Raw genomic sequence first — 13,022 nt, 5'->3', positions numbered from 1 at the left:
TGACTTAATGCAATTTAGTAATGAGTCTCCACTCATTGCAGGAGTGCAGGAACCATTATCACTTGGCCTCATGCAGCCAAGGATCTGTGTTGGACACAGAAGGAAGTAGATAGGTTTGGTGCTGGGCTGAGCTGCAGGGAGCCGAGGAGCACACACATGACCCTCAGTGGGGGCCACAGAGCCTGAGGCAGGAAAAGTGAATGGAGAAGTGGCCCCACCAGTACGTTTCCTGAAATAAAGTCCTGGGGAGGGAAGTCTTGGGCAGTTACTGCTCACACATTTTTCTTTACCCTATATCTCCAGCAACTCCCTGGTAGCTATCCAACAGTTTAGAGGGGTTTCTGTTGTTGTTTTTAAAAAGACTCGATTCTTTATTATTTTTTTTGATTTCCGAGAGAGGAAGGGAAAGAGAGAGAAAGACTGTTCAGATGCTCCCCTGTTAGAAATAAGGTGAACCCCCCAAGTCAGGGGTTCTGGTAGAATACAAAACATACTTGGGTTCCAGGCAGCAGGGCAAACATATTTACTTCTACATAGAAAGGTGCACATACATGGTCTGGAAGCATGTGCACACCAAGCAGGCAGTCTGCTGGGATGTATAATCCCTTACACACATGACCTGTCCTTTGCTCTTGATTGGAGCTCAGGCACATAGCCTTTCGCAATTGGCTAATTCAAGGGGAGGAGTTGGCCTTTGCTGTTTCAAGATGGCAGCCCCCAGGTGTCCAACATGGCGGCTGCCAAGTCACGTGGTCCAAAATGGCGGCTGTCTAAACTGTTCTTTGACAGAAAAGATTACTTGTTTATTCTCACATCCCCTACTACCCGGACATGTGCCCTGACCAGTAATCCAACCATGGAACTCCTGGTACATGAGATGACGTCTAACCAACTGAGACACAGCAGCCAGACTGGGAGATTTTTAATTAAAAAAAAAGAATACCAAAAAACCTACTGTGAATTTTACACTAGCTTTTAAGGGTGAAGAACCTGCTACTCCAGGACAGGGCACACATTTGTGCATGATCTTAAAAGCTTGGGAGCACAAGTAGGCTCAGAAAGCCAAATATTCTGACAACCCCAAGACCTGTTGAGATGGGTGGAGGTGAATGATCTTCTATGGATAGGAGGTCAAACATGTTATAAATAACTGGTGATCCAGGGGGACAGAGCACCAGAATAACCTATACCCCTGGGAGAGGGGGTGTCTTCCAGTTCTCAGGGACTGAGTGTATTGGGGAATCAAGGGAGAGAAGACCTCTTCACCCTGGTTGGACTACACTGCTGCTTGAGGAAGTATTGGCTTCCCCAGGGGTTCCAGCTTCAGCTCTGCTTTTCTTACCAAGTCCCTTGTTATTTGCATGTAAATACTTGCTATTTACACTTTAATTCCTTACCTCATGGCTAGAGTTGGTTATAAATTGACACATTTGAAATATATGCTTAATTAAACCTGCTTTAATAAGGCTGAGGATGTGGTTCAATCAGTGGAGGTTTTATCCCTCACTCTCCTCTGCTGCCTCTTCACCAGCATATTCTGATGCTTCTTCCATCTTATCTCCGCTGGCTTCTTCAGCCTGTTCCCTGGGGTAAGAAGAAGGCCACGGCTATTAATCTTGAAAAACAACAACACTATGCATTATTTCCTCATTTTAGATAAAAATTCTTAATTGTTCACAATCATTTACATTTTTAGGAAAGCTTCATTCTCATCTGCATCCTGAGTCTTTACATCACTTTTCCTCTGACATATGGACAGGAGAGGTGCAAACAGATTCTTCAGGAAAACAAACAGCCTTCTCCAGAAACCACCCTCCTACAAAACAGAGAGGGAATTCTGAACTCTGCGTTTCCCCTGATTTGTCTCATCAAAGTCCTTTATCCTCCGCAAATTTACCTCCAGCTGGTATTCTGCTGATTTGTTCTGCTGGTCACTTGCAAGAGAGCCCCTTGGAAGAAAATACATGCTGACAATTAGTGATTCCATGTCTCTTACACGTATAGCTCTTATTGGGACTAAATGGTTACCTGGGTCCATACTTCTGAGCAAAATCACCCTAGACCTGGGACTTTGCAAACAACTCCTTGCATATTGGGCTTCCAGAAGTCCTCTGTGTGTGTTTAAAATGCCCCTGCAATGCCTCTGGGAGACCTATGTATGTGGCTTGTGTTAGGGTCACTGAGAGAGGAACGCATGAGGCCAAAGTGGTAAGGGGTTATAGGGTTAGGGTTATTACAGCTGGAAAGCCAGATGGGCTGAGCCCTTTCAAATTGGCACCAGCACCCAGGGACAGGGAATGAGAGATTTTAAAGGACTCTAGGTGGGCTTTTTCTGGGCAGAGAATTCTCTGGTCAGGTCCTGAAGGGAAAGATGTGGGTCTTAGCAAGTGGAATGTGGTCTAAGCAAAAGGGAATATTGGCTGTGAAGTGGTGCAAGGATCAGTTCCCAGGAGGGTTTATCCATTCAATTATTTGATCAGATCTAATATTCCATTCTTTTCGTTTTATGGAAAAGGGACGAAAGTCATATCTTTCGTAGCTACTTCTTGCTGAAGGGGGGATATCAAGATCATAAGGGGATGAACTTTGATTATAGTCATCTGGAACAATGTATATATTCCTCATGATTGGAGCAAGGGGTTGCAGCAGCATGATTTCTCCAAGAAACTGGTTGGTGAAAGCTCGAAAGCGGTCTTGTTGAGTGACTTGGGATGTAAAAGCTCATCGTGAGGATACCTATCTCTGTCTCCCAGTCAACTGGACTGGGACCTGCACCCTAATCTATCTCACCTCTGAAATAGACATTGCCCCTACTAATCAGTCCTTCAAGGTTCCTCTCACTGCTTACACTTGGATCGAGAGAGGTATTGCCTTCCATGCCTTCCTTGCCAGCCTAGGAATAGCTACAGGCCTAGGCACTGATATAGGGGGACTAACAACATCCCTTTCCTACTATCAGAGCCTATCCAAAGACCTTGCAGATAGCTTACAGGAAATTGCCCAAAGTATTGACTCAGTACAGAATGAGATAGATTCTGTGGCAACAAAATCAGAGAGGACCTGACCTTATAGCTGAGAAAGGGGGGCTATGCCTAGACCTAGAGAAAAAATGCTGCTTTTACACCAATCAGTCTGGCATAGTAAGAAATGGGGCCAAAACACTAGTTGATAGGGCCTCAAAAGTCCAACAACAACTTTCAGAATCTTGGGGTTCCTGGCTACAGAATCTTAACTGGACCTCCTGGCTTTTACTTCTAGGCAAACCCCTCTTAATGTTCTTCTTGGCACTCATCTTTGGCCTGGGAATCCTAAGAGCCCTTCCCTCCTTCCTCCAAAATCATATTCAGGCAATCAGATCCATAGGGGAAATGATGCTATTCCAGACCTACATTAGATATTATCTCCTCCCTCTATCACCAACTAAATAGGGGCATCTCTACACCCCACCTGAGCATGAAGCAGCTACAGAAGAATGAGATCAGCATCCTTCATCAACCCCATCTTGCAGGAACCCCAGCTTATAGAAATCCCAGCTTACAAGGGGGAAAAAAAAGAGGCTGGACTGTTAGACACATTCTTGCACTCCATTATGCCCTTCTTGGGGCTCTTGCCCCTTCCAGTGATTTTCCTGTTCACCAACCAGTTTCTCAATGTAGGTCTCATGATTAACAAGCCTTTGGTTTTTAATAAACTGCCTTACCCAGTTCCCAGTGGACCACCTACACCTGATCCAACCGGTTACTCTGACTGACCTTTACAAGAGACATGAATATCCTGCATCCTCTACTCTGCCCTGTTGATGCCATTTTGGTCTCAGCCCTTCTACTAGCAGATGGAACAATCCTATATATTAAAGGCTAATATGCAAATTGACTGATTGGTTGAACTGGTTGCTAGGATGTGCATTGACTACCAGGGGAAAGACACTAGATGCAGGAGTTGCCCCCTTGTGGTCAGTGCACTCCCACACGGGAAGCGCTGCTCAGCCAGAAGCCCTGAGCCCACTCACAGCTGGCGAGTGAAGCAGCAGTGGCAGGACCCTCTTTCCACCCCGCGGCAGTGCTAAGGATGTCCAACTGCTGGGGAGTGGGCCTAAGCCGTCAGTTGGACATCCCCTGAGGGCTCCCAGACTGCTAGAAGGTGCAGCCCGGGCTGAGGGAACCCCCGAGTACACGAATTTTGTGCACCAGGCCTCTAGTACATTTATAATTCTTTATCCTTTTTGGCCTCACGTGTTCCTCATTCGGTGACCCTTACTGGTTGGCATGGGCTATAGGCATGATTTCAGCTCCACTCACCTTCTTGGCCCTTGCACAAGTGCCCTCATGCAGTGAAAAAATAAAAATAAAAAAGCACAACCACACTGGGCAGAAGCAGTTTACTCTCTCCAGAAGCATTTTACATCTGTTTTAGATGTAGTCTCACATGCATCGTGTGTTGGGGCGGGGTGAGGAGGTGTTTTTATTTTCCTAGTTGCTTTATCTTATAAGTTAAATCACACAAACTAAAGATCTGACCCCAACTAGGCAAAGTTATGTAGCTTGCTGACTGCCACTAATGAGGGAGTGGTGAAATCAGTTTAAAGGTCATAACGGACACTGAAATACAAAGACTTAGTTTTTTAATACAAAGAGAATAGAAAAAAAATCAGAGTGCATAATAATTTTGTTTTAGAAACTACTTATGTCTGGCATGTGTGTACTGAGGTGACATAAAATGTAGCTCACAGCCCAAGCGCAATATAATCAATGGAAAAGTCCCCAACAATGGGCAAGGTATTTTCCCTTTCCCCTCTCCATTTCCTTTTTATTAAAGAAAAAGACAAACTACTATATAAGGTCTCTCCCAGTTAAAATTCTATGAGTTTCGATAAAGGGAATAGAGAGAGTAAGGGGTCTGAAAACTAGTACAGTAAGTCCTCGATTTTGGGGACCTATATTTGGACATTGGTTTTAACAGACAAAATTTCTGGTCCATATGTCATATGTGAAAAATAACCTGTTAATTTAAAAATGCTTCTAAGCAAAGTTTGCTTATAATTAAATTAGCAGGGTATTTTTTTGTTATTAATTCACTATTATTTTAAACAAATTTTAGCAAATAGGTCATATATTAGAAAAAACACTGTAGTAATATTTATGTAAGTAAATATTATACATCTACAACTATAGTCTACATATTTAAATACAAGAGTCACTCCTTATAAAAATATGATTGGGAAATGATTAGGAAGTAATTATACTGCACGACTTTCTGCAGCAGTTCTAACGTGTGCAGGAATGGTTGGTTCTGAGGTGTGCTAAGCCCCAGCCGTGTGCATTTGTTGACTCTCGGTGACTAGTGAGCACATGCATTTACTAGGCCTTTTCAGTATAAATTTAACATTACAGAAATACATACAGAAAATTTTTCTGTGAAATTAAACTTTTCATATATAATTTTAATTACACAAATGGGACTACATAAGTAAAAATGGGTAATCTAAAACGTCATTCTGAAATTTGTTTAAAACAACAGTGAATTAATAACAAAATGTCATTTTAACATATGCATTTGGAAAACCTACTTTATTATTTAATTCACTTTTGGCTTTAAAGGACACACCCTTGCTCAAATTAGTCTGTTAAATTGAGGTTTTCCTGCTAATTTGCAGGAAGGACTCATATATTCTACCTTTCATCAGCCTTAAAGGGGACTAGTGCCCTTACCCTAAGACCATGTGGCCTTCCCTACTCTTTCCCCAGAGTTTTCATCACCAGCAGAAACACTACCAAGACCTCTCCACACCATCTTCTTAAAGGAGTAGTGACATCAGACACATCTGTGCCAGTCCCATTCTATTTTGGCTTTGGCTAAGGAACCAGTTTTGGAAACTCTAGTCAAAGCAGCAAAATACATATTCTTTCCAAATTTGATGGTTTCCTCACTGTAAAATGAGATTGAAATAGGTGAGTTACAAGTTCTCCTGTAGTTTTTTTTTTTTTTAATAATGAATTTACTCCCAGACCATAAGTTTTTGTTTTTTCAGTTCCTATGAGATATATTTTTCTTTTGTGCAACTTCCTCTACTATTTTATGAAAAATCTGCTCTTTTCCAATCAGGATCATCTCACTGTGGCAGGGAGAGCTCATGTATGGGTTGATCTGCCCATGAGCTCTGGAAGTTCTGCAATGCATCTTGTGAGGTTTGTTCATCTGGATATACTCAATGACCAGAGAATCTACATCTAAACCCTTAAGCTTGGTGTTGATTTCTGCATTTTTAAGCATGTGCAGCAAAATTCAGCACTCGTTTTGGGCCACTGACCGTGAGCCCAGCCCTACTCTTTGGCCTGGGTGCACCTACCAAGTCCACTATTGTAACGATAGGATGGCACACATAACTTGTGTAAAGTGACATCCTTCACCTGGTTGGTGGTTTTTTGAATATGCATACCCTTGATGGCTTAGGCAGTTTCACAAGTGTGCTTAAAGTGAAAAAAAAAAAAAAAAAAGAAAAGAAAAAGGAAAGAAAAGAGAAGAGAAGAAAAAAAGGTTTAAACCTTGGGACTTCCATGATTTTGTTGTTTTTTCTGACTCAAGTGAATAATGGACCATTTTCAGAGGTCACCTCTGGCTCCTTACAGAAAGAGGAAGTTCCTCTAGTTCTAAAATTCTACTTTAAAAATCACCAGATTCATATTTACCTGGAGCTTACATTTGTAGACTCCTTACTGCGACATATCTGTTTGGGAGAAAACAACATCATGATTATTCACCACAATGACCGCTGTCTCTAAAGCAGCGGTTCTCAACCTGTGGGTCGCGACCCCTTTGGGGGCAAATGACCCTTTCACAGGGGTCGCCTAAGACCATCAGAAAACACAGATATTTGCATTACGATTCATAACAGTAACAAATAAGTAGCAACGAAAATAATTTTATGGTTGGGGGTCACCACAACATGAGGAACTGTATTACAGGGTCGTGGCATTAGGAAAGTTGAGAACCACTGCTCTAAAGCATTGATTCCTTCCCTTTTAAGTGAGATAACTTTTTTGAGGACAGGAACTCAGTTGAATAGTCCTTGGACTCTTTTATAGTCCCTAATTTAGGACCTTGCGATGCATTTTATTGGCTGTTTTAGATAACATTCAGCAGATAATTCCCAATAAAAACTCTTAGAAATAGAAAATGGAAGTATCTACCAGAAACCTATACAGCAGCTTTGTTTTAGGTCAAGAACAAGAGTAGGATGCCCGTTATTACTGTTACTATTCATCATTGTCGAGGAGGTCCTAATCAATTTAATTAGAAAAATGAAGTACTGGAAATAAAGAGACAAAATATATTTGCACATGAGATGATGCAAAACCTAAAAAGCCCAAGAGCCATAGATTAAACTTTTAAAAAATATATTTTTATTGATTTCAGATAGGAAGGGAGAGGGAGAGTGATAGAAACATCCATGATGAAAATCATGGATCTGTTGCCTCTTGCACACCCCCTACTGGGGATCAAGCTCACAACCGGGCATGTGCCCTTGACTGGAATTGAACCTGGGACCCTTCATTCTGCAGGCCCTATTCGCTCAGCCAAACTGGTTAGGGATAGGTTAAACTTTTATTGGCAGTAATACAATTCAGTAAGATGGCTAAATCCAAAATCAAGAGATCAACATGCAGCTATAGCTGGTTTACTTAGTGGATAGAGTGTTGGCCTGCAGACTGAAGGGTCCCAGGTTCGATGCCTGGGTTACGGACTCAATACCCAGTGGGGAGCGTTCAGGAGGAAGCCGATCAATGATTCTCATTATTGATGCTTCTATCTCTCTCTCTCCCTCTCCCTTCCTTTCTAAAATCAATAAAAATATATTTTAAAAAAGAGATCAACATGCAAACCTCAATATCTTTCCTACATACCACAAATTACAAATTAAAAAATTGAATAGCCCATTTATAATAAATATATGAAGTATCTAAAATAAACTTAACAAAATGTGTTAAGACCCATGTAATAAAAACATTAAAACTCTTCTAAAGGCCAGTAAGAGAATACACATGAGGTATCCTGTCCTTAGAATTTTGTAAAGATGTCAATTCTCCTCAAATTAAACCTACAGATGCAAGGCAATCCTATTAAAATTCAAAGATAGTTTTATAAAAATTAATTTTAGTGAGAGGAAAAAGAGGTAAAGAAACATCAATGTAAGAGAGAAACATCTGTGTGAGTGAGAAATATCAATGGGTTGCCTACAAACCACTTCTGACCAGGAACCAAACCCAAAATATGGGTTTGTGCCCTGACCAGGAAGTGAACACACTACCCTTTGGTGCATAGAACAACGTGCCCACCAACTGAGTCACATCAGGCAGGGCCCCAAATAGTTTTTACACAAAAACAGGATTAGTAGGGTAGTGTCCAGATCGTCAGCTTATTAAATCACTCTTTTAATGTCAGCAATCTGCCTGTAGGGAAAGTACACCATATGTAATTGAACAAAAGGGACACAGACAAGCTCTAGGATCAGGTGACTCTAACAGGACATGCTTTAGAGAAGCCTGATGCAGGATTTAGGTGACTCTAACAGGACATGCTTTAGAGATGCAGGATTTAGGTGACTCTAACAGGACATGCTTGATGCAGGATTTAGGCTGCAGTGTTTTAACTGAACCTACTTACACCATGCCTTACACACTGGAGAAGAAAGCTGCCAAGTAAACCAGAATTGACAAGATCACACTTTTATCGTTTTGCCATGTCCCGTCTGCTAGGGTGACATAGCTCCATGAGGGTGGTGATTCTACATCTCATTCAGCCAACAAGGAAAGAAATCCTTGCTAGAAAGAGAGTCATGAGTGCATTACTCGACATCATTCATTTTGAGTTGAAGAGATTTTGCTATCAAATCAATTCTGGCTATCAAAAAATAGTCTAGTAACTTATCTTGATTTCAATTCCAGAGAGATCTCTGGGAATGGGATTCATTTTAAAATCCATAGAATATAAATGTGTAATAAAAGAACAAATCATATCTCAGAGCTTGCGAATAAAGAGGAGCGTCTAGTAGTAGCAGGTGGGACAGTGGCTTTGATTTTCAGGTTGTGGGTTCTGAACCTTCTCTAAAGACAGAATATATATTGGAAATCTGAATTAACTCTTGTCTTACCGCAATGAGGCAGAAAACTACAAAGAAAAAAGCTACTACTGCAATCACAGGCGATGCTATGATGACTTTGTTGTAGTTCTTAAATCCTGGGACTTCTTTTGTGAACTGAAAAAATAAAAAAAAATTTTTTTAAAAATGAAACACCAAATTGATGGATGGGATAAAAATAACTATTATCTAGCCTATTCTAGAGAATAGCTAACTATTCATAACTATTATTCTAAAACCCCACTCTTCCAGATGAATAGCTAGCATATAGGTTCTTCACGAACATACCAAATCTCATGTGTTATGTAATCTGAGAATCAGCATTGACTTGTACAATTTGCTTATTTTGGGTGTTAGGTCCTCTTCTCCTCTACCCTAGAACATGGCATAATTCCTAAATGAGCAAAATGGGAGATCGCTATTTTAGCCAGTTACATGGTCAAGATAAAATTCAGACGAAGTGCCCCTGGTCTTCCTACCCGAGTACTTTTATGGCATGTCCGAAACTGACTACAAGCCCAGGTTCTGTGTTACAGGAGCTGTCCTCACCTCATATGACTCCTCCTCTTCCTGTTCCCCCGGGGCTTCCATCCTGTCATTTTTCCATTGTTCGGTATCCCACTCTCCCTTGGAAACCTTTACTTCCTGCTGCTCATCAAGCAATTTCATCAGTAGGCCTGTTCCAGAAAATAGTTTCCTCAATTTATTTTTGAAACTTGAATTATATAATTCAGGTTTAAGAGAAGGGTTCCCTCTGTTGTTTATCAAATGACTCTGGGGCATATCTGCATTGTGTACAATTGAAAAGGGGAGTTTAATGAATGCTAATAACATTGATTCTGTATCTTCTAGATATTCCTCCAAGAAGATATTCCCTCCAATAAGGTTGCCAGGCCAGTGTGGCTCAGTGGTGAGCACTGACCTATGAACCAGGAGGTCATGGTTCGATTCTTGATCAGGGCACATGCCTGGGTTGCAGGTTCCATTCCAAGTGAGGGGACTGGAGGAGGCAGCTGATCAATTATTCTCTCTCATCGTTGATGTTTTTATCTCTCTCCCTCTCCCTCTCAAAGTCAATAAAAATTTATTTTCAAAAATGAAATAAGGCAATATGTAATTCAGTACACTAATAATATTTTTTATCATTAAAGTCTAGCTGCTCACTCATGAAGGCTGACAAAGTATCGCTATTTTTCTTTGAGGATGCCCTCTCTGGCTCAATAGTCAGCTCAGTGTTGTTGTAATTCTTCCGGCCTTGTAATATTTTCATGAATGGTCCTTCTGTAAGCACTTTTTCATCTGTCAAAAAAGAGATCACATTTGATATTGAAAGACTCGTGGGACAGTTATTTGTCTGTCCACAGCCATACATCCCAGTCAAATAAATAGGGAATCAGCAAATATTTGAGTGCCATTTAGAGAGGAGAAAAATATATCCCAACTTAGACCTATAATTTTTGACACAACAAAAGGAGAAAATGCATCTTTTTAAAAAGTGGTTATTTACTTAGAACATTCCATAGCATGACATATGGTGACTATATTTAGGATTATTCCATTGGTCCCCAAGGCCAGTTGCCGGTTACTGGAGAAAAGCCAAGGCTCGAAGACCCACTCAGTTAGACTCTCTGTGGTCCTACTGTGACTCCTCACATTCACACACCCCATCCTGTGCTGCCTCAGATGCAGAGGGAGCCTGAGGCTTCCTCTCTCCACTCTTCAGGGTGCTTGTGTTCTTGCTACCATCACAGATGACCATGATGAACACCCACTGCTAACAGGTCCTCATCTGGGCACACCCTTCTCCACTAACCCACTGGCTCCTTACTTGGGCCCTGCTTCTACATAAGCCAGCCCCATAACGGAAGGCTCTATACAGAAAAACAACATGTCTACCCTCGCTCTGTGCTTAAGATTTAGGCAGGCATCTGGGATGTACGTTAAGAGACTTGCCAGGTTGTGTATCACTGTGGAATGTTCAATAAACTATGGAATAATACTTGGGGTTCTAAAATACACAAGGGAAAAAATAACTTTTGTCAGATGCCTACTTTGCTATCCTTTCTTGTCATTTCTTATATTTTCAGCTTTACTTGGGGAACCATCCAAAGTTTCTGATTGTGTGAAGCTCAAGTGTGCCATTGTCAGGTGGTACACAAGAATTTTCAGAAGAATTAAAAGTATTGCTGGTGGTGATAAGGGTCAGAGAAGGAGGGAACGTCTTGGGAAAGAGCATGGACTTGCGGAGAGCCCAAAACTAGGAGCTGGAGACCTGGATAACTGGGCACTAGGTGACAGCTCTTAGCTCTTTCTGATCTTGTTTTTACTGACCTGGAAAAGGAGATTAAAATGCCTCTTCTGCCCACTGTTGGGGCAGAAGGGAGTAATATAATTAGTCAAAACATTGTTTTGAAAAATAAGCAACACTGATTTCATGTAAGTAGCACAGCAGTATTATTTATGGTGTGCTCCAGATCACTGACAGAAATCCATATTCAAGTTATCTGGGCATTAAAGTACACTTTGGAAGTTATCAAGTAGCTGCCAGTAAACCTAATGTGTAGAAAAATACTTAAAAGCACACGAGTGTCTGGTGGATAGAAAACCTTGTGCTTCAGAGCCAGTTCAGAGTTGGACCGTCTAAGAATAAAGAGCCTCCCGTGCCTTAGAAGGGCCGGGTAGCAGCTTCTGGTGATGGATCCAAAAACTCTGTTTCCAAATAAAACATAAAACAGCACCATTTGTACTCTTTTCATAAACTTGCAAAAACAAAAATGTATCTATATCTGTCCTACAAGGGAAATGGTAATTAAAACCTAATGCATACAAAACAGTTTACCAACTGTGACTCACTAATGAACAAGTTCTCATTTGGAAGTAACGCACCCAGCAGAGAGCACAGCACACACTATGTCGCCATTACTGTTAATACCCTTCCCCTTCATCTGACTTTTAGCAAGGAGTAGTGCTTAAAATGTTAGAGTTGAACTATGAGTCAATGAATAAAAATAATGCAGTTACTTTATTTACTTACAAACTTATCATTATTGATTACAAATAAGAACAAAATAAAAATTAAAAAGTTTATCATGAGCAGTTTAAACTCACCACAATGTGTTTTTGCCAGACACATATTGTCACAATGCAGTTTGATTGACTTGGCGACAGCCTCAATAATATTTTTATATTGGCAGAGGCAGCAGGCCAAATGGTTAGGTAAGATCCTATAAATGGAAACAAAAAGAATTGAATTAGTGGCAAAAGAATTACCTGAGTAGGTAGAAGAGGTAGGCCAAGGCTACCACAGGGCTGGGCAAAGAGAATTGTTGGGGCATCTCTCCTGAAGAGTTTTGTAGTCATCAGTTGGCCATTTGCTGCTCATGAATATTGTAAATAAATAGAAAAGAGGAAAGAAATGCCCAACAGAAGGGTAAGAATGGCAGTAGGTATGGGATGCCTAGAATAAAGGTGATAGGGATTAGAACTGGGTGACACTGATCTGTAGTTTAATTCAGATGTATCTCTTTCTCCCAACCACAACAAATAATGTTAATAAAATATAAAGTAATTATTTTAAGGAAGAGCCCATGAGTTTACAATGATACTCAAAAAGAAAAGGGATAAGCTATTTATAGAATAATGCCAGCTAAAAAATGAAAAAAGAATAGTCTTTTCAACGAAAGGTGCTGGGACAATTGGATATCTCCATGTAAAAAAAAGGAATTTCAACCCAAACCATATACAGAAATAGACTTAAGTTGGTTGAAAGATCTAAATGTAAAACGTAGAACTATAAAACTTCTATAAGGAAACATACAGGAAAATCTTTATGACCTTGAATTGGGCAAGATTTCTTAGATACAATACCAAAAGCAGAATATAAAAA

At 40.7% G+C, this 13,022-nt stretch overlaps 1 protein-coding gene across 7 annotated transcripts in view; it reads right to left on the bottom strand.

Moving 5' to 3' along the window:
* Positions 1 to 1,415: 1,415 nt before the first annotated feature.
* The window catches only part of LOC129147399 (leucine-rich repeat-containing protein 37B-like), an 83,385-nt gene continuing 71,778 nt past the window's right edge, over positions 1,416 to 13,022 (bottom strand). For 4 of the 7 annotated variants that reach the window (XM_054709365.1, XM_054709368.1, XM_054709367.1 and 1 more), the window contains exons 10-17: positions 12,245 to 12,360; positions 10,301 to 10,435; positions 9,686 to 9,813; positions 9,149 to 9,253; positions 6,687 to 6,724; positions 1,898 to 1,949; positions 1,689 to 1,816; positions 1,424 to 1,584 (exon numbers count right to left, since the gene is read on the bottom strand). In XM_054709365.1, coding sequence (XP_054565340.1) covers positions 1,497 to 1,584; positions 1,689 to 1,816; positions 1,898 to 1,949; positions 6,687 to 6,724; positions 9,149 to 9,253; positions 9,686 to 9,813; positions 10,301 to 10,435; positions 12,245 to 12,360 — 790 coding nt within the window. In that variant the 3' untranslated portion in view covers positions 1,424 to 1,496. Of the gene's footprint in view, positions 1,585 to 1,688; positions 1,817 to 1,897; positions 1,950 to 6,686; positions 6,725 to 9,148; positions 9,254 to 9,685; positions 9,814 to 10,300; positions 10,436 to 12,244; positions 12,361 to 13,022 lie in introns of all 7 variants that reach the window. The other 3 variants (XM_054709362.1, XM_054709364.1, XM_054709363.1) reach the window with 2 other exon arrangements.

This window comes from Eptesicus fuscus, chromosome 20 (assembly GCF_027574615.1).
Source record: "Eptesicus fuscus isolate TK198812 chromosome 20, DD_ASM_mEF_20220401, whole genome shotgun sequence".
Taxonomy (NCBI): Eukaryota; Metazoa; Chordata; class Mammalia; order Chiroptera; family Vespertilionidae; genus Eptesicus; species Eptesicus fuscus.
The sequence above is the reverse complement of the archived record's forward strand: the minus strand, read 5'-3'. Positions and strand labels throughout refer to the sequence as shown.